The following is a 22,474-nucleotide window of genomic DNA, read 5'->3' as shown; positions in this document are numbered from 1 at the left end:
ATGGTATAAATGTACCACAGCTTTTTTATCCACTCATCTGTTGATAGGCACTTGGGCTGTTTCCAGATCTTAGCTACTGTAAATTGTGCTGCTATGAACATAGGGGTGCATACATTCTTTTTTATTGGTATTTCGGATATATTCCTAGAAGTGGGATCACTAGGTCAAATGGCAGTTCCATATTTAATTTTTTTAGGAAACTCCATACTGTTTTCCATAATGGCTGCACCAGTCTATATTCCCACCAGCAGTGTACTAGGATTCCCTTATGTCCACATCCTCGCCAGTACTTGTCATTTGTTGATTTGTTAATGGTAGCAAATCTGACATGTGTGAGGTGATACCTCATTGTCATTTTAATTTGCACCTCTCAGATGATCAGTGACTTTGAGCATTTTTTCATATGTCTCTTGGCCATCTGCATGTCCACTTTGGAGAAGTGTCTATTTAGGTCTTTTGCCCATTTTTTAATTGGATTGTTTTTCTTCCTTCTGTTAAATTGTATGAGTTACTTATATATTTTAGATATTAACCCTTTATCAGATGTATTATTGCCAAATATGTTCTCCCATATAGTGGGCTCCCTTTTCATTTTGTTGATGGTTAGAATAGTATTAAACACGGCTTATGTAAGTGATAGAACAGTTTTTGACTTGTACCTTCTTGCTTGTGTTTTCTAAATTTCCTATGTGATGTTATACTGTTAATTTTTAATAAGAAAAATTGTTTTGTCTTTTAAATCAAGGATGACTAATACTTCAAGTAAGAGAGTAGTAATTATCAGATTTTAGAGAAATCTTGTAGAGTGACAACTAAACTACTTTTGGACTTGACAATTATAGCTTCCTTTATTCAGGCCAAAATCCCCTGAATGGGTGAATTCAAAAGGGCAGCATGTGAGAAGCCCACACAGGCTATGCTTTGTTTGGGTGGGTAGGTATGGGTTCTGGAGGGAATCCCAGGCTAGGAGAATGCTCCGAACAGAAACAATCAGAAAAGTGAAGCACCAACAGAGGGCAGGCAGGGCCCCCCAGTTCATGTGAAAGGAAGAGTGATAGAGCAGAGTGGACTAGAAAGACCACATGCGTGCATGTGTGTGGAATTTGAGTTTAACTTTATAAGCTATAAAGAACAATTGAAGCTTTTTGATGTTATTAAAGCAGTATTTTAGGAAGATCAATTCTGTAAACCTCGATGTAGGATGGGAAAGAACAGAATCAATAAGACTTATTATTAGGAAGAAAAAGCTGTAATCCAGAGGTTAACTTAAATTTAAATGAGGGAGGGGTGGGGTTGTATGGAAAAAAATAGGTGGTAGTAGTGGACCAATGGACAGGAAAGGGAGAGACAATATTATCGCACTTAAACTTTTCTTAGTAAACAGTATCCCTTCAGTGATTATTGGGTTTGACCAAATTCCCTACTATTTATGTCTTTCATACAGAGGTATTTGAAGTCTATGATGATATTACTTCAGAAGTACTCATTTGTTCAAAGGTGTTTCACTAGGCTCTCTCTAGAATTTTAAAGTTGGATTGATTTATGTTTTAGAGTTGTCTTCCTGAAGTAATATTTTGGAAAGTTCTTGTGGAATTTTAATTCATTTTCAACTCATTTTCTTTATTTAAATAATCCATTGCATTGCCTATTGGGGGGGGGCACATTGGTTTTATTAGATTTATTTATTAATTTATAAGTTCAGTTTCTTTTTGAATTTATTGGAAATGTCCTTTTTCAACTTTTATGTCTCCTCACTAAAGTTCAGTGAGGAAAAAAGTTTTTCAGTATCTTTATGAATTCTAATAATGCACTATACATGTATAGTACTAGACATAGAAGCTATTATATACACAATTATTTAATGCATTGGGTCCAATTCTGTCAAACATTGAATTTTTTAAAAATATATTTTTGATTTCTGAGAGGAAGGGAGAGGAAGAGATAGAAACATCAATGATGAGAGGGAATCATTGGCGGCCTCCTGCATATCCCCCACTGGGGATCGAGCCCAAAACCCGGGTATGTGCCTGGACCAGGAGTAGAACTGGTGACCTCTTGATCCATGGGTTGATGCTCAACCCCTGAGCCATAATGGCTGGGCTCAGAGATTGAATTTTAAAGAATTTTTATTGGAAAATCATATCACTTAAAACCCACACTTGAAGGCACTGCTACTGAGATTTTTTTTTTTTTCCTGAAAACAACACATTTATTGTCTTACAGTTCTGAAGGTCAGAAGTCCGAAAGGGGTCTCACAGGACTAAAATCAGGGTGTCGGCTCCAGGGAAATGCCCCTTTCCTCAATCTGACCCAGCTTCCAGAGCCGCCTGCATTTAATGGGTGCTAGTCTCTTGCTCCATATTCAAAGTACATCACAACAGCTCTGCTTCCATTGCCTGTCTCCTTAGACCTTCTGGCTTTCTTCTTATTGGGTCTCCTGTGATGGCATTGGGTGGGCTGGGATAATCACGGATAATCCCTTCATCTCAAAATCCATAACTTAATCACACTACCAACATCCCTTTTCCCATGTGAGATAAGGTACACATGGGGATTAGAATGTGAACATTGACTCTCTATGCGATCTCCACTTTTGGTCCTCGGGTATCGGGGTTCTCTCCTGCGAGTTTTCCGTTGATTATTCGGGAAGTTTTTCTGTATTTTAGTAGTAATTCCAGTTTGTTCCTTGAGGACATGTCCATGCAGTATCCAGTTACTCTGCCACCATTTTTAATCCCCTGAGATTTTTGTAATCCCTCCAGTGTCTTATGTCCATTGGTTATGCTTATATGCCTGCATACAAGTCCTTCGATTGATCTCTTACCCCACCCCAACCCTCCCCAGGCTTCCCACTGTAGTTTGATAGTCTGTTCAATGCTGCTCTGCCTCTGTATCTATTTTTGTTCATCAGTTTATAATGTGACCTATTCTTGATCACACAATCACTGTTTCTTTTTATTTTGCTTTTAAATATATTTTCACTTATTCTAATATTGGGTTGCTTTAAAGCAAAGCATGCAGCCTTGTGTTGAAGTAAATCGATTCTACCAGACAATGTATTGATATTGATTTTGTGCTCAGTATTTCATGTCTCAGAAATATGAAATTTATTTTCTGTTTTGTGGATACAGAAACAGCCAGTCGGTTACCATATCACACTAAACAATTTTGACATTTCTCTAAGGAAGCCCACTGAAGCCTGCTTCTCCTCTGCCAGGAAATAGCATTTAACGAGGTAAAAAGTCGCCGGGACAGTTTAAGGCAGCTGATCTCAGGTGTGGTAGCAGCTGTTGTACGGGACATGACTTACTTTATGAGAACAGAAACACCATTATCTGGACTCCCCAGGGAGATTTGGAGAAAGTCATGCCCGGGGAGTCCCATTCCAGGAAAGTGTGCTTGAGCACTTATTCATTGGCAATGATCACTAACCGAGATTCCATCTGGCAAAATGATGGATTTTCCCTGGCCCAGAAAGTTGGGGAACAATTATGTAAGTTGTCTCAAAGAATTTATTTTTAACCATTGTTTTTATGGAGAAACAACTCACAATTGTTACAAGAAATTTACTTTAAAAAAAAGGTAGACAGCCTCTGTATGAATATCTATATAACTGTCTATTCATGTACCATAAATTATAATTACTTGTCTTTTGATTTGAAATCAAGACTCAGTCTTTGTGGTGGCTGTTTTGAATCTTATTTTCTATATTGGAAATGTTGGAACCGGTTAGTGAAATCGAAGCCGTCCGTGGGGTGAGGAAGGGAACCCTGAGTGATGCATCCCCAGCTGTCCAGGCCCTTGACCTTGCCTCGCTGTCAGCAGCAGTCTCCTCTGTCCCCTCTGGCGGCTCTTCAGGATTTTAGAATCTGAATAAATGCACCCTGTGAGCCATGTGAGAGTCCAGGAAGGCTCGTCAGATAGAAGTTAATGAAATAAGCGCACACACGGTTTTAAAAGCGAGAGCCATCATCAGAATTAAAGAGGTGTGTCTTTGGAAAAAATGATTATATAATTTCTATCCTCATGAAAGTTTATTCAGCAATCTTCTAATATATACTAGATAAGTCTAATCAATAAAGGAGGAAATGTTTTGGTTAAGTTGATCTTACTAGGTGTGTTTTTTTTGTTTTGTTTGTTTTGGCCTTAAGTAAAACCAGCATATTTATTTTATCGTTACTGAAGAAGATAATGTATCTAACTAGAAATTTCTTATTTTTGTTAGCATGAGCCTGTTCTGAATGTCACTGTTCTACTTTCTAATACAATTTCTTTATAAGGTTTTATAATTATTCTTTAAGATATACTGTAGGGTGTTTTTTAACATTAAAAACAACTCAGCTTACCTGCCATTTTATGTATTAATTTCTTTTTTTTTTTTTATTTATTAAATCTTTATTGTTCAGATTACATTTGTTCCTCTTCCCCCCCCCTCCCATAAGGCCTTAAGTAAAACCAGCATATTTATTTTATCGTTACTGAAGAAGATAATGTATCTAACTAGAAATTTCTTATTTTTGTTAGCATGAGCCTGTTCTGAATGTCACTGTTCTACTTTCTAATACAATTTCTTTATAAGGTTTTATAATTATTCTTTAAGATATACTGTACGGTGTTTTTTTTAACATTAAAAACAACTCAGCTTACCTGCCATTTTATGTATTAATTTCTTAATAAGAGAAACAGGATTAAGAATACAACTTAAAAGTTGTTTTTCCATCTTTTTTTCTCTCCACCTTCCTCTTTACCTTAATACCTTATCCAAGCCACTTCCCTTCCCTGCTGCAACTACAACTGTCTTCTACCACTACACACACATGTGGTCTCAGAGTAGCAAAGTAGTTTGTTCTGGTCCAGTATATGTCTTTGGTTCAGACAGCCCATTATAAGACTGTATGGAGTTTATTTAACATATGCTAGTATGCACTCATCTTAATATAAACCTCAGACCAAAAGAAAGGACTCTATTTCCAATAGAAAATTTATGTGTTATCAATGGGTAAGAATAGTGTTTATCTTTAAAAGCTTTTGTATGGTGGCAACTTAATGGCATTTCAGATGCTGACTTCATGTCAGCCTTTTACTAGCTGAATGCTCAAGTTAATTAACTTTTCATTTTCACATCTATTACAATGAGCACAGCATAGATTCTCAATAAATGCTAGTTGCCTTCCATATACCACCCCTCCCATTCCTTGCCCTTTTTTTTTGTTTTGACATTTTGTTGTTTCGGGTGACAATGATGATGATGTCCAACGATGAGCCCTACAGCCCACTAAGGTTTGATCAGGAGCCTGTGCAACAGCACCAGAGTTTCTAAATGATATGCTCCCCAAAAACCTTGGCTTTATGATGATGAAAATGTCACCTCAGATTTAGTTATTACCATTCATGAATACTCTGTATCTTATGGAATGCATTGCTCCTTAGTGTATTTACAAAGATTGTTAAAAATCATGAGGAAGAAACCTTGCACGAGAAGCACCTTCTTATCAAACTCACAAAAAAGAAATAATTTTAATATATCGTTTTGTCTTAGGAAACACATCAACCTGATTGTAAAACAATATATGAAAACAAATTAATGTGGCCAAGAAATGATCTGATTTCATCGGTTGCTTCAAATTGATGTTGAAATTAAAACCAGTGTAGCCAAAGCATTTTTGGAGTTGTTGCTCTTGATAGCACAAGGGCAAACACACGTATTACCAAACACTTGGAATCTGCTGAAGAAGTTATGTAAGAAAATTAGAAATCTGCAAGCCTGCTCTAGTGCAGAAAAGGAAACAAGCAACTTAGCAGAAACTGGATGATGTAAACACTTAAGTTTTCAAAATGTTTTGGAAAGAATCCTACTATTTTACATATCTGTGATTTCACATCAGTAGTTTATTGCTTTAGTCGGTTATTGGTGTCCTTTATTTGAATCTACATGAAGCATCTACTTTATCATAAGTGTAGGCTTACAATGGGAAATGTTTGAAAGTGGGTAGAAATATTGCTTGATAAACTCAAGTCTAATCAAAAGAGCAGCTTGGGTCTCTGAAAGAGTGGTTGATTTATCAGTTAATTCATTCAATACTTATTGAGTGTCGTTCAACACTTATTGGGTGTCTGTTCATTGTAATGGCTGCAGAAAAGATACAGTTCTTGTCCTTGAAAACTTACATTCCAATAGCGATAACATATAGATTCATATAATAATGAAACTGGGAAAAATAGATAAATATCATAAGAGATGCAAAGGATTTTATAAGTTAAAAGGAGAAAGAGGTTTCTTCCAACTGGCCTAAACCTGAGTTATGCATAGAATTTTGCCAGGAAGAAATGTTGGAACAGCATGAACAAAATGTTTGGGTAGGAAAGTTCAGAGTGGATTTGAAAATAATGTACAGGTATGTCTGGAATGGTTTCCTTAGGAGATATAAGCAACTGAACTGGAGGATAAATAGGGGTTAATTGATGGAGAGTCTTAATTGTCAAATACAAAGAATTGGGGTTCATTTTAGAGATAGTTGGGAGCTATTGAAGTTTTTAAGTAAAGGAGTAAGTGACCAGATTATAATCACAGTGGGTAAATTTACTCTAGTAGTGAAATGTACTGGAGATAGGGTGAATAGAGGAAGAAAGATCATTTGAAGGTTATCATAATATTGCAGCTGACTAAGGCCGACTGATTAAATACACATGACAGGACAGCCCACAGATTTGCTAAAGGAAAGGAGAGGGAGGAGTAAAGGTGACTCATGCTATGAATCTGATTCATAAAGAGAATAACATCATTTAACAAGAAGGGTCAGAAGGAGGAGTAATTTGGAAATTAGATAATATGAGTCTTTGACAGTGTTGATTAGGGTGATAATACTAATAATTATTGAGCACTCATATACTGGGCACTATTTTACATGTTTCACATGCATGATCTCATTTATTCCCCAGAACAATTTCAGAGCTTCTCATACAGCCTGCCCAAGTTTATACTGCCAGTGGCAGGGGCAGGATGCAATCCCCAGGAGCCTAATTAGAGCACAATTTATTAAACTTTAATAGAGTGCCTATATTGAATGGGCGGAAGGTGAGGCAGGGAAGGGGTAAGAGAAAAGAAAGACAAATGAAATAAAAGGAGAGTGGAGTGATCAGGGACGGTTAGGGAGTTCTCAGGGAAGATCACAGAGACCCAAAGACTTTCCGAAAACAGAAGGTGGGTGTTTCCAAAAAGGTAAGAGTAGAAGGCAGTCTAAGAAAAGGCCTAAAAGTTTCAGAAAAGTGGTGAAGTCTAAAGTTTGTCAGTAGGAGGTAGAGGAGTCAGTAATTTATGAGGAAGTAGGAACAGCAAAGGTAGGCATTCAGGAGGTCTAGTACTGAATTCACTCATCAATAGAATAGATATTATGATATACTAGAGGCCCGATGCACGAAATTTATGCAAAAGGAGGCCTTCCTTCCCCTGGCTGCCAGCACCGGCTTCCCTCCTGCACCTGGGACCCGGGCTTCCCTCACAGCCCCGGCTTCGTCCGGAAGGTTGTCTGGAAGGATGTCTGGAAGGACATCCAGTCTAATTAGCATATTATGCTTTTATTATTATAGATAATCATGATTTTCTAACTCAAGCAGTTAATTAAAGTGTTAAGAAATAAAGGCATTTTGAAAAATAAAAACACTTAAGCAGCTATACAGAACTATATTGTTGCTGGGAAGGAGAGGGAAATAGTGCTTCATCGCCCGAGGATAGGACTGCTGAGAAAAACTTTATAAGGCTGAGGGATACTTACTTGGGTGCTTATCAGAAGGGGGACATTTTAAGATGTAGTAGATATCAGCCTTCTTCCAAAGGAAGGAGAAAATGATGCGATCTAGTGCATACTGCTGACCTTAAACAAACAACCAGAGCTTTTTCCAGCAAAATGGGTTTATTGGGGAACAACAAAGAATTGTAATTCGGGACATTTCATCTAATTGCAACCAAGTATAAGTCGCAAGAACAAAGGAGAGGAGACTTGTTTCCTAGAGGAATGAATGAGAGAGTTCAGAGGGGCTCTTGTAAACAAAGAGCCCATTGGAGGAAACTGGGAGTTTGGAGTGTAATGGCTTTTCATTGGCTGAATTATAACACTCTTTCATTGGCTGAGTGGTTGTGCGGAGAAGACCCTCCTTCCTGCTGGAGTAGATTTTTTTTAAAAAGTCTTGGCCCTGGCCTAGTAGCTCAGTTGATTAGAACATTGTCCTGATACATCCAAGGTAGTGGGTTCAATCCCAGTCAGGGCACTTACTAGAATCAACTAGTGAATGCATAAACAAGTAGAACAACTCTCTCTACCTACCTGTATTCCCCCCTCCCTTTCCCTCTCCCTCCTTTTTCCTCTAAAATCAATAAAAATAAATTTTAAAAAATGTTCCTGATGAAGATGGAAAGTACTTCTATTAGGGTGTCCCTACAGACACTCCCAACTCCAACTTAAATGTGGTTTCTGTTTATTAATGTTTGCCATAGATAAAAGGTTTGAGTCCTGTGAGTGAGGACCTTTTCTCCAAGACTAGAAAGAAGTAAAAAAGAATGAGGCAAGATTGTGTGTGTGTGTGTGTGTGTGTGTGTAGGGGGTACATTTAAACCCCTAACTGTAGCAAAGGAGACCAGGGGCACTCACTCATATTTTATGATCTTGCCTTTTTCAGTAAATTTAGAAGGTGAGGTGATTAGTGACAGAGAGAGAGGTTCAGTTTAGTAGCACTGGGGAAGATTTGCAAGTTTCTGTGGAATGCAGTGAAAAACCAGTTAAAGATAACTAAAAAGGTTGCTACACAATATTGAGTTCATGACGAGGTTAAACAGCATGCATTTTCAGTATAATGAGTTGCCAGGGTTATGTGACTTTCTTCTGCAATGTTTAGCAGCCTGGTAGTGGAGAAACCAGCTGGCTGATTTACAAAGGGTGAAGGAGCGTGGATGCGAGTGAACCCATTTTAGGAAGAACTAAATGCCTAGGAGAGCCAGGATGTGCCTTTTTTAAAGCTGCATGCCAGTTGGTTTGGGTGTAGGTTATCCTCTGCAGATGTAGAAAACAGTTGGAGCTGCAAAGGGTGCTAAGGCAAAGGAGCTAAGGAAAAAGGGAGAGGCAGAAGTAAGAGGGAGGCACATGAAGGGGCTTAGTGCCCAGGAAATGCAGGGAGGGTATCGGTGCTTGAGCAGGTAGAATTGGCCTAGTTCAGGGAATGGTGCTCTTGCTACCTGACTGTGAGGAACTGATGTGAGGATTTTAGAAATAATAAAGGTATTTAAGTGATCAAGGCAGTGGGCGTGGCAGAAAGGAGGAGCCAAAGTCCAGGTACAAATTCCTAAATGATCATCAAATAATGCCCATAAAATAGACAGAAAGAGAGTGAGCAAAAGAGAGAGAAATTATCTATACTAATAAAAGGGTAATGTGCTAATTAGACCGGACATCTTCCAGACAAAGCCACGGTGGTGGGGGCCAAGGCAGAGGTGGTTAGGGGTGATCAGGCCAGCAGGGGAGCAGTTAGGGGGCAATCAGGCAGGCCGGAGAGCAGTTAGGGGGCAATCAGGCCAGTAGGCAGAGGCAGTTAGGGGCAATCAGGCAGGGAGGCAGGCAAGCGGTTAGGAGCCAGCAGTCCTGGAATGCGAGAGGGATGTCCCGGATTGGAGAGGGTGCAGGCTGGGCTAAGGGACACCCCTCCCATGCACGAATTTCGTGCACTGGGCCTCTAGTCTATAATAATAAAGGTGTAATATGCTAATTAGACCAGACACCCAAACGACCTTCTGGACGTCATTCCGGACGACCTTCCAGATGAAGCCGCAGCAGAAGCAGTTAGGGGCGATCAGGCAGGCAGGCAAGCAGTTAGGGATGATCAGGCAGGCGGGCAAGTGGTCAGGGGCGATGAGGCAGTCAGGCAGGCAGGAGAGTGGTTAGGAATCAGCAATCCCGGATTGCGAGAGGGACTGAGCCTAAACCAGCAGTCAGACATCCTCTGAGGGGTCCCAGATTGCAAGAGGGTGCAGGCCAGGCTGAGGGACACCACCTCCCCAGAGGGGGCCCCCCGATTGCCCCTCCGGTTGCCCCACAGATCGGCCCTGATCGCTGGCCAGGCCTAGGCACCCTACCTGTGCAGAAATTTCATGCACCAGGCCTCTAGTTATAAATAAACCAGAGAGACTTGAAAAGGCAGGTAATTCCTGAGTTGTAGTATTAGGTGATTAAAAAAAAATAACCATTGACATCTCATTGGTAATATGGCATGTTAGAGGAATGTGAACAAGAAGACTTAATTTTTCAGCTAATTTATATGTAATCAGGTGTGAACATTGGAATGCTCCTCCTCATTGATAGTTCACCTCAGTATATGTTAAATGTGAATTGTAGTTCAACTTAACATTTTTTAAAATGCTGGGTCCTATATTGTTGGACTCATATTTTAGCCATATAGTATTGAGTTGTTTTCAAAAAAAAAATCAGAAAAGAGAAAGTATTATTTCTGGCATTTGAATTTTAACTATTTCTAAAACTATTTGAATTTGAACTATTTCTAAAAGTCCTGTAGATGTATAGCAGACCCTGAGAATGTCTGAATCCAGTTTCTGTTCTACCACTAATTTTCTATGTGAATTTGACAAATGACTTAATATGCTAATATATACCAGATTTGCTCATCAATAGAATAGGTATTGCCGAAACCGGTTTGGCTCAGTGGATAGAGCGTCGGCCTGCGGACCGGAAGGTCCCAGGTTCGATTCCGGTCAAGGGCATGTACCTGGGTTGCGGGCACATCCCCAGTAGGAGATGTGCAGGAGGCAGCTGATCGATGTTTCTCATCGATGTTTCTGACTCTCTATCTCTCTCCCTTCCTCTCTGTGAAAAATCAATAAAATATATTTTTAAAAAAATAGAATAGGTATTATAGTGATTTTCTTTTTTTAAAATCTTTGCTTGTTTTTTTAATTCTTCAATTACAGTTGACATTCAATATTATATTAGTTTCAGGAATACAGCATAGTGGTTAGGCATTTACATACTTACTAGGTGATCTCCCTATAAGTCTAGTACCCATCTGGCACCAGATATATGTAACAGTAATATTGATTATATTCCCAATGCTGTACTTTACATCCCCATGACTGTTTTGTAACTGCCAATTTGTAATTCTTAATCCCTTCACCTTTTTCACCCAGTGCACCCACTCCCTTCCCTCTAGCAACCATGAGTTTATTCTTTGTATCAGTGAGTCTGTTTCTGTTGTGTTTATTTATTTTGTTTTTAAATTCTACATAGAAGTGAAATCAAGACATTTATCTTTTTCTATCTGACTTATTTCACTGAGCATAATACCCTCTAGGTCCATCCATGTTGTTTTATGGTAAAATTGCATTCCTTTTTATTGTTGAGTAATATTCCATGGTATGAATAAAGCAGTTAATTTAACCACTTACCTGTTGAAGGACATCTGAGTTGTTTTCATTTTTTTTTTTGGCAATGATGAATAAAGCTGTTATAAACATTTTGTACAGGTTTTTGATTACATATTCTTTATCCAGTCATCTATCAGTGAACACTTAGGTTGCTTCCATATCTTGGCCATTGTAAATAATGCTACAGTGAACATAGGGATATATGTATCTTTTCGAATTAGTGTTTTGAATTTTTTCAGATAAATACTAAGAAATGGAATTTCTAATGGTAGTTCTATTTTTAATTTTTTGAGGAACCTCCTGTTTTCCATAGTGGCTTCACCCATTTGCCATCCCACCAGCAGTGCACAAGGGTTCCCTTTTCTCCACATCCTGGCCAACATTTATTGTTAATTTATTGATGATAGCCATTATGAGAGTTGTGATATCTCATTGTAATTTGAATTTGCATTTCCGTGATGATTAGGAAAATTGAGCAGCTTCTTTTCATATGTCTGTTGGCCATCTGTATGTCCTATTTGGAGACATGTCTATTCCAGTCCTCTGCCCATTTTTTAATTGGATTGTTTGGATTTATTTGCTGTGTTTTTTTTGTTTCTTTGTTTTTTGTTTTTGTTTTTGTTTTTTTAGTGTTAAGCTGTATGAGTTCATTATATATTTTGAATATTAACCCTTTATCAGATGTATGATTGGTGAATATCTTCTCCCATTCAGTAGGTTGTCTTTTTGTTTTGTTGATAGTTTTCTTTGCTGTGCAAAACCTTTTTAGTTTAATGTAGTCCCATTTGTTTATTTTTTCCTGTTGATTCCCTTGCCTGAGGAGACATTAAAAAAAAAAAAAAGAATTACTAAAAGCAATGTCAAAGAGTTTACTGCCTATGTTTGCTTCTAGGAGTTTTGTGGTTCCTGATCTTACATATAAGTCTTTAATCCATTTTGAGTTTATTATTGTATATGGTATAAGAAAGTGGTCTAGTTTTATTTTTTTGCATATATCTTTCAGCTTTCCCAACACCATTTATTGAAGAGACTGTCTTTACCCCGTTGTATGTTCCTGCCTCCTGTGTCATAAATTAATTTACCATATAGTCGTTTATTTATGGGTTCTCTATTCTGTCCTGTTAATCTATGTGTCTGTTTTTATGCCAGTACCATGCTGTTTTGATTACTATAACATTGTAGTATAGTTTGATGTCAGGTAGCATGATGCCTCCAACCTATTGGGATTTTTTTGTGGTTTATATTAATTTTAGGATTATTTGTTCTAGTTCTGTGAAAAATGCCATTGGTATTTTGATAGGTATTGCATTGAATCTATACATTGCTTTGGATTGTATGAACATTTAAACAATGTTTATTCTTCCTTTCCATGAGTATAGTATATGTTTCCATTTATTTATATCTTCTTCAATTTCTTTCTTCAGTGTCTTATAATTTTCTAAGCATAGATCTTTTATCTCGTGGTTACATTTATTCCTAGGTATTTTTTATGCAATTGTAAATGGTATCTCTTTCTGATAGCTCTTTATTGGTATATAAAAATACAACATTTCTTTTTTTTTTAATTCTTTATTAGTTAAGGTATTACAAATGTGTCCTTATCCCCCCATTAACCCCCCCCCACTAATTTCTTAATATTGGTTTTGTATCCTACTACTTCACTGATTTTATTTATCAGTTTTAATAGTTCTTTGGTGGAATATATAGAATCATGTCATCTGCAAATAATGACACTTTTACTTCTTTCTTTTCCATTTGTATGCCTTTTATTTGTCTGATTGTTGTGGCTAGGACTTCTAGAACTATGTTGAATTAAGGATGAAAGTGGACATCCTTGTCTTGTTCCTGATCTTAAGGAAAACACTTTTAGCTTTTCACCATTGAGTATGACACTAACTGTGTGTTTGTCACATATGGCCTATATTGTTTTGAGATATATTCTCTCTAATCTGACTTTGCTTGGAGTTGTGTGTTTTTTTTTTTATCATAAATGGATGATGGACTTTATGAGATGGATTTTCTGCCTCTATTGATATGGTCATATGATTTTTATCCTTCATTTCGTTTATGTGGTATATCATATTACTTGAATTGTGGATATTGAATTAACCTTGCATCCCAGAATAAATCCCACTTGATCATGGTGTATGATCTTTTTAATGTATTGCTGGATCTGGTTTGCTAATATTTTATTGAGGATTTTTGCATCTATGTTCATCAGGGATATTACCCTATAATTTATTTTTTTATTATTTTTTTGTAATGTCTTTGTCTGGTTTTGAAATCAGGGTGATACTGGCCTCATAAGATGAGCTTGGAAACCTTTCCTCCTCTTCAACTTTTTGTAGTAGTTTGAGAAGGATATAGGTTAATTCTTTTGAATTTTTGGTAAAATTCACCTATGAAACCATCTGGTCCAAGACTTTTGTTTGTTGGGAGGTTTTTTTTGTTTGTTTTTTTAAATTATTGATTCTATTTTGTTAGTAGTTATGTCTTTCAGATTTTCTGTTTTCTTCTTGACTCTGTTGTGGAAGATATAATAGTGATTTTCTAACTCTAGCAGTTAATTGAAATGTTAAGTTGTAAAGGCATTTTGAAAAATAAAAAAACTTAAGCAGATATACAGAGCTAAGTTATTGTTACTGGAGAATCAAATTAGAATTTCCAAATCAAGAATTTAAAAAAAAAAAGACTCTTTTTACAATTTCAATTAAAATAAGTCCTGGATTTAATTCAACTTCCATTGTTTTAAAAGGCTGGTTTTAGTTACTGATATTCTGTCGTGATGTGAACATGTATAGCAAAGGAAAGTGACACCTACAATGGGACTGTGTGTTCTAAATTCAGAATTATGCATTGTCTGAAACATCTGGGATAAGCTACAGGGGAGGAGGATATCTTTTTGGACCACAAGCCCCCACTGTTTCTGAACATCATGGTCTCTGGCTCTCTGTCCATTCTTCTAAAGGCAATGCTTTGGCCCTAACCGGTTTGGCTCAGTGGATAGAGCATCGGCCTGCAGACTGAGGGTCCTGGGTTCAATTCCGGTCAAAGGCCCATGCCTGGGTTGTGGGCTCAATCCCCAGTAGGGGGTGTGCAAGAGGCAGCCGATCCATGGTTCTCTCATCATTGAAGTTTCTATCTCTATCTCCCTCTCCCTTCCTCTCTGAAATCAATAAAAATATATATGTATTTAAAAAAAATTAAGTCCCTAACCGGTGTGCCTCAGTGGATAGAGCGTCGGCCTGTACCTTGGTTGCAGGCACATCCCCAGTAGGGAGTGTGCAGGAGGCAGCTGATCGGTGTTTCTCTCTCCCAATGTTTCTAACTCTCTATCCCTCTCCCTTCCTCTCTGTGAAAAAAATCAATAAAATATATTTTAAAAAATAAACATAAAAAAATAAAGGCAATGCTCTGGACTTCCTTGTAACTCTTTGCAGTTCTCATGATGTGAAAGAAATCTCCTTAAAATGTGTTGCTATTATTGTTCTTGCATTGTTTGAAATCTGTGGATTAGCAGTTGTGTTACTAAAAATATAACACTTTACTATTCCATGATGAGAAGAAGAAACTATAAGGGAGAGCTGGATAATTAACCTCATAGAAAAATTGATTTGGTGTTACCTGTAATGATAGATAGATAGATAGATAGATAGATAGATAGATAGATAGATAGATAAAGAGAGAAAGGAAATAACCAAAAAAGCCTGTTGATGTTCTTAGAGGAATATGACTATGTAAATAAACACATTCAACTTTATAAGGATAAAATACGGAAATAAGTTGAAATAACTTCCATGGAAGTAGAGGCTTTGATCCTTTGAGAATGTGGGCAGCCTTAGGACATACATTTTCCGCAGGAGCGAGGGCTACGTGACTTGGGTGATGTCACCAGTGACTACTAACCACCACAGTGTAAACAAACATCAGCAGGAAATAAATGTGGGCAGGGCAAGGATCTAAAAGCATGCCTTCCTTCTAGAAAAGTATCATGCCTTCCCATGTTAGTGGTTTGTTTTTTTGTTGGCTTTTCTTCAAAAGGCAGTGGTTCTCAACCTTCCTAATGCCGCGACCCTTTAATACAGTTCCTCATGTTGTGGTGACCCCCAACCATAAAATTATTTTTGTTGCTACTTCATAACTGTAATTTTGCTGCTGTTATGAATCGTAATGTAAATATTTGATATGCAGGATGTATTTTCATTGTTACAAATTGAACATAATTAAAGCATAGTGATTAATCACAAAAACAATATGTAATTATATATGTGTTTTCCGATGGTCTCAGGCAACCCCTGAGAAAGGGTCGTTCGACCCCCAGGTTGAGAACCACTGTCCTAAGGGAAGAAAGGGGATGGAGCATAGCTGTTGCCTTCTGTCACAGAAACCTTTTGTTACACAGGCAATGTCTGTCCTTGACAAATGGATTTCCTTGTTGACAGTCTCTGTAACACCGAGAAGTAAGGGACTCTTGCTGCAGTTATTGGTTGCTTGCCCCAAACTGACAGGCTTGTCTGTGGAACTGCTAAGGAGAAAGTTTCAAGTTACCAGAATTAAGCAAGCCCACTGAGGAGCAGGAGCAGCGGCTGGAGAAGGAGGAGGAGGAAGGGGAGGAGAAGGAGGTGGAGGAGAAGGCTGAGGAGGAGAAGTAGGAGGAGGAGGAGGCAGAGGAGGAGGAGCAACAGCAGCAGCAGAAGAAGCAGATTAAGCATTGCAGCAGCTGCTCCTCTGATTGGCTGGATGGTTCAGCTGCTTCCTTGGAACAAAAGGTCAAAGTGGACTGCAGTGTAAATGTGGAGAGGCAGTCGATAAAATAGCATTGCTTGGAGAAGTTTGGAGGCTGAGAGCAGCAGAATTCTCGCTAGCTGCAGAGCAAGTTGCTTCAGCTGTGAGCTGCAGCCTCCCGCCCAAGCCCAGCCCAGCCACTGTAAGAAGACGTTCACTGGACAGACGACCACACTTGGCATATTGGCGTGGAAGAGACACTTGTGAGGGTCCCTTGCAAATCTATGTACAAGAATGGCTTGTGAAATCATGCCTCTGCAAAGGTAGTATTCTTTCCTGTTTGTTTGTTTCATTCTGTTCTGTATTTTCTGAGTAGAAGCCAACCATATAACTTTGCCAATACTTGACATCTTCTATAACATGCTGCAAACTGTGGAGAGCCCATGGTACATCATGTTCTTCATTAAGTCCAGAAAATTTAAATATCGTACTGCTTCTCTTACTGACACTTATGCCCAATTTATTATCTTTTTCACTTGATTATTATGTTCAGGTTCTTTTTCCCTTGAATAAAAATAAATGTAAGAAAATATCTATGAAATGTAAAGAAGAACTGGAGAATATATTGAGCAGGTTTATAAGAAAACTGAATTAGCTTCTTAGCAATGTTGTGAAGCTGTGGTAAAAACCAAGCTCGTTTTAAAGCATGTGTATAGGCTACGAACCTTTTAAAAAAAAATGCATCTTAGACTCCCTCCCTTCTGGAGTTCAGATCTAGGCAAGGATTTTCTATCAATAAGTAGAATATAATACATAAACATAAGTGTTAAGGGTAATATTTCCCTGTGAATAATTATAGATTTATTACACAAATGACATCTTTTTTAAAAGTACTACATAAGAACATTTGAGCACAAGGCTGTTTTGTTCATTAATGATTGTAAGGAATTATGGAGGTTGGGGTGGAGCAAAGAAATGTAACTTTAAACCAAGGGGTTTGTAAGAAAGAACACTGCTGGTGAACTAATAAGTGAATAATGTATCCTAGAATGTTAAAGCTGGAAGTCACCTGTGTGATGTCGGAGTCTAGTCCTTCAGTTTCACAACAAGAAAACTGAGGCATGGAGGAAGTCTCAGAGGTGCCCAAGGTCACATTTTATAATTTTTAAAATGACTTTTGCCAATCATATTATCATATTTCAACTTCAACTGCTTTACCTGCAGTGGCGGTCAATCCCATATAAATACTTCCTTTAAGAAAACTATAGAGGGTTTTATTAGTGAAAATGATTTTTTGAATCAAAGAGTAAATCCAGTTTGTAAGATTGAAAAAAATCAGGACAAAAATGAATTTTGTTTTAAAAACCATGCCGTCAGTATTTTACTGAACGTTCATATGGGTTTTTTTTGTTGTTGTTGTTATTGTTATTAATCCTCACCCGAGGACATTTTTTCTATTGATTTTCAGAGAGAATGGAAGGGAGGGATAGAGACAGAGAGTGAGGGAGACACATAGGTTGGTTGCCTTCTCCATGCGCCTGACCAGGGCTGGGGATCGAGCTTGTAACTGAGGTATGTGCCCTTGATTGGGATCGAACCCAAGACCCTTCAGTCCATGGGCCAGACGTTCCAATCACTGAGTCAAACCGGCCATGGCAGAATGTTCACTTTTAATCATTAAAATAAGGTAAACAAAAATTGTGTTTATTTACAGAATGGGTCCTGCCGACGTAATACCGTGAGATAAACCTGTGCGCTTGTTTCTCTTTCCCTGTAATGACAGGTGCACTGTGATGGGAACTTGATGGAGGTGTCCCAAAAATTCCTTCTCTAAAAAATTAACCTAAGAAAGCATAAAGTGGCTTATAGATAGATCTGAAGTTTTTCCACACTAACCCACATGCTTGAAGCCTGCAAGAGAGTAAAACTAATGTACACTTTTTGGAGTCTTGATTTGGTTTCCAACTTTAAAGTTGGGGATTAGTTTTTCTTGTAATGACGTCAGTTTTTAAGGGTCTTAAGCAAGTCATATTCTAGACAAGAATATTGGCTATTACGGAACTCTGTAATAAGCTACTTGATGATGTAATAACAGTTAAGAAGGAAATAGATCTTTATACTGCTAAAACTCTGTTTAAGGAGCTAAGATGATAAAAGCTAAAATGGAATTTTCTCCAAAATTATTTTGCATTGTTAGTTCTTATCAATCAACCTATGTCAGAGTCATAATTTGAATCTGCATTCCAAAATGCTGACCAGCACATTCACTGTTTGCCTAATCTGAGAGTTTAAATGGATTGATTACCCTGCAATGTTCATTTCTGGCCTCTGCCTGCCTTTGATTATAAACCTCCTGAGGGCAAGGACCAGGTTTGTGCGGTTCTCTTCGATAAGGATCTCTTGAGAATTTAAGCACCGATGCAGAAAACATTTCTGCTCCTGGTTCAGTATCTTTGGCTAAGGGTCTCTGTGACTCTCTGGTAATGATTGTTGCCAGCCGCGCCCACAGTTACTCTGCCTGAAGCCTGAAGGTTGCAGAGCCTTGTGGTAATGCCTGCTGGCTGCTGGGATGAGAGCTGAGCTCTATTCTGTTTAAGAGCCTGAAGGGGGAAAACCTGAATTGAAAGTGGACAAGTGAGAGGATAGTTTTAGATACCAGCTAAGGAAGTTTATGCTCACTATTTATATTGAGCAGATGGGCCAATGCTTCTCATACTTTAGGCGCATGAGAATTACCTGGGTAACTTATTTTTAAAATTAACTTCGTCCTGCTGCCCTCCTTCCCTGGACTCACTGTATTGGAATCTGGGTGTGACAGGGAAATGATCTACATCTTAACAAGCTTCCCAAAAGCAAATCTGATCAAAATGGTCCCCACATTCAGAAAAACACTGATCTAAGCTCTGGTTAATGATTATAGTTGGTATAAAACCATTGACAGCAGGTATATATAACAATCTAACAGTAAACTCAACATCCCCAGATAGCATACTGCGTATCGTTACCTTATATGAGGTGTGTTTTGTTTTGTTTTTTGTTTTCATAATGGTGCTTTCATTTACTAGATGGTGAGTGTTACCTATTAAAACAAAGCATCCTGAGAATGCTGTTTAACATTTTTCTCTATGACCAAACACTACTCTGTACTACCAGTGATGCTAAGGTAATTAAGACACAAGCTCTGCCCTAGCTGGTTTGGCTCAGTGGATAGAGCGTTGGCCTGTGGACTGAAGGGTCCTGGGTTCCATTCCAGTCAAGGGCACATGCCCAGGTTGCAGGCTCAATCCCCAGTAGGGGCATGCAGGAGGCAGCCAATCAATGATTCTCTCATCATTAATGTTTCTATTTTTCCCTCTCCCTTCCTCTCTGAAATCAATAAAAATGTTTTGTTTTGTTTTTTAAAATAAAAAGGACAAAAGCTCTGCTTCAAAGAGGTCACATGCTGGTCAGAATGCAGACACATTACCAGACAATTACAATACATGTGGTGGACAGTATGATAAGCATAATAATAGAGATGTGCCTGCATGGATAACATTGCCCTATATTTTGTTTAACCTCATATAAGCATATGGTCTTATTGGAGGGCATGTTTGTACCTTAATGTCTACTTAGCTTGCAATTCCAAGAGTGACTTTTTTAGCCTTTCTTAGCATATTGTGAAAGTATGTAGAAGATAAATTTGTTACTGCTAATCTGTAACTGAGATGAGAATAACAGATAAGGTTGGAAGCTCAGAATGAAAGAAAATACTTTGGTTCCCCCTTTAATGTATTTTGCTGTCTGTTTATTACTTAACGTAATTTGCAGACTTTCCAGGATGAAGTTAACTATTTAGAAACTCATGATCTTTAGAAAAAAACTGCAGAAGCTGAATATTTATAATGTGACTCCTGTAAAGAATTCAGTTGTTACATTTCACTTCAAATGGCTTAAATTAAAGATGGGATCTTATTATATACTAGAGGCCCAATGCACAAAGCTCGTGCAAGAGTAGGTCTTCCTACCCCAGCTGCCCTGCACAGACTTCCCTTGCAGCCCTGGCTTGGTCCGGAAGGACATCCGGTCTAATTAGCATATAACACTTTAATTATTATAGATCACTGAGATGGTGAAATTATCTCAATTATTTTTAAAATACTATAATATGTACACATATTTCTTTTTTAAAATACATTTTTATTTATTTCAAAGAGGAAAGGAGAAGAGAGAGATAGAAACATCAATGATGAGAGAGAATCATTGATTGGCTGCCTCCTGCACACCCCCCTACTGGGGATCAAGCCCGAACCCAGGTATGTGCCCTGACCGGAATCGAACCCCGGGACCCTTCAGTCCACAGGCCAACATTATATCCACTGAGCCAAACCAACTAGGGCTACACATATTTCTTATACTTAATTTTAAAACTCAACACATTGTGTAGCATTAGATGGATATTCTTGCCATCAGAGAAAGCACTCCAAAAGAAATAAAATAATACAGAAGTAAGTGGAGAAATGATATTAAGAATTGAAATAAAAGTTTTTATTTCTTTAGGTAACTAGATAGACCTTCTGTCACAAATGAGATAACATGTTTTATCAGACTCCAGACTTTACTTATACCTCAGGCTCTTTCCATGATTCATATTCGTTGGATTATTTTCATTAGATATTAAGGATCTGTTGATAAGGATCTCTAACTTTTTTATTGCTAGACTTCAGTAGACTAACAAACAAAGTCTTAACTCTTAGTCTTATGACTATGACAAAACATTCAATGTTCACAGGAGAATTTGATTTGCTAGATTAACTTTCCAATACCCGTTAACTCAATTTATATCCACAAAGGGTAAGGGTGGAGGATGAAGTTAAGAGCACTGGTGGTTAATTTGGATTCCTTTGGTTTTATTGTATTGTCATATACTTTCATGTGTTAGCGTCCTCTTCTTTCCTTGGCTTATTTACCATTGTGGGAAACTTACATTAGTAATGTCTATGTAATTCTCTTTTTTATTGCTTCCTCCGGAAAATGATATTTAACATATGTTACTGAATGTTTATTTTATGATGGTGAAATACATGTAATTCCCAATTGCAGTGGCTCTTTTAAGAAGACTTATAGCAACAGGGTTAATTAGCCTGTATTATTGATCCAGCATAGGAAAATTCCACTAAAATTTCTTACAACAGAATTCATCTGGTCTTTCTAAATATTGGTCTTCAGAATATCCTTTTGCAAACAAGGTAAACATTGACAACTTGGGGATGATGTGGGAGTTAACTAGGGAACAAGCCAGGTAATAATGGTCCCGCTCATGTGTCTTCTGTGTGGTGTTAGAGAGCCCTCTGCTGCTTGTGGTGGTGACACCTTCAATTTATCTGTAAACTCATGGTATTCATAACTTGTTGCCATTTTGATAACACTCCCTGCCCTCCTCACTCCCCCTCCGCAAACACAGCCTAAGTGGGAGTTAAAAGCTGCTTCACTTCAAATCTGGGTTAGTTTATGGGGTTGTGTAACTTAGACTTTATCATACTGTATATGGTCAGTGTTGGGTAGTAACAGGAATTCATTGAGAACAGATACGATCTTTGTGAGCTCTATTCTCATATGGTGGTTGCAGTGTCTTTGGAGTTTAGATGTTTCCTCAATACTCCAAATAAAGATGATAGTATGAACTGAAATGAGGATATTTTTCAACTTTATGGAGTTCACCCTGTTTAAACTATTGGAAAAGTAGAGGTGTTGGATATTCAGCACCAAACAGTGGGGAAAGCAATGGAAAGGTGGTAAAATTTCCACTAAAAACCATATCCAGACACTGACTCCCACTTGAATTTGGGCAGATCATTTTCTTCATCAGTAAAATGGGATGATAATTCCTGACGTAGTTACTTATGGAGGAAACTTTGTTGTTAAAGAATAAGACTCCTCAGATGTACAGTAGTATGTTGCTTTACTTTTGATTTTGTTATTCTTACACTTGTGTTTTTTTTTTACAATATACAAAATAAATCTATTACCAGATTATAGATACAAAATAATTAGCCATTTACATGCAATAAACATTAATATTTTAAGAAAAATGATTTTAAATATAATATTACATGCAATAAACATTAATATTTTAAGAAAAATGATTTTAAATATAATATTACATGCAATAAACATTAATATTTTAAGAAAAATGATTTTAAATATAATATTACATGCAATAAACATTAATATTTTAAGAAAAATGATTTTAAATATAATATTACATGCAATAAACATTAATATTTTAAGAAAAATGATTTTAAATATAATATTACATGCAATAAACATTAATATTTCAAGAAAAAA

At 37.5% G+C, this 22,474-nt stretch overlaps 1 protein-coding gene across 9 annotated transcripts in view; it reads left to right on the top strand.

Annotated features, from left to right (window-relative positions):
- The window catches only part of FAM13A (family with sequence similarity 13, member A), a 261,528-nt gene that overhangs the window by 139,543 nt on the left and 99,511 nt on the right, over positions 1 to 22,474 (top strand). For 2 of the 9 annotated variants that reach the window (XM_005862773.2, XM_005862772.2), the window contains exon 1: positions 16,063 to 16,470. The exons of the other annotated variants lie outside the window; for them this stretch is intronic. In XM_005862773.2, coding sequence (XP_005862835.1) covers positions 16,442 to 16,470 — 29 coding nt within the window. In that variant the 5' untranslated portion in view covers positions 16,063 to 16,441. Of the gene's footprint in view, positions 1 to 16,062; positions 16,471 to 22,474 lie in introns of those variants that run through there. 9 annotated transcript variants of the gene reach the window in all.

This window comes from Myotis brandtii, unplaced genomic scaffold (genome assembly GCF_000412655.1).
Source record: "Myotis brandtii unplaced genomic scaffold, ASM41265v1 scaffold1675, whole genome shotgun sequence".
Taxonomy (NCBI): Eukaryota; Metazoa; Chordata; class Mammalia; order Chiroptera; family Vespertilionidae; genus Myotis; species Myotis brandtii.
Note: the sequence above shows the minus strand (reverse complement) of the source record. Positions and strands in the feature narration are given on the sequence as shown.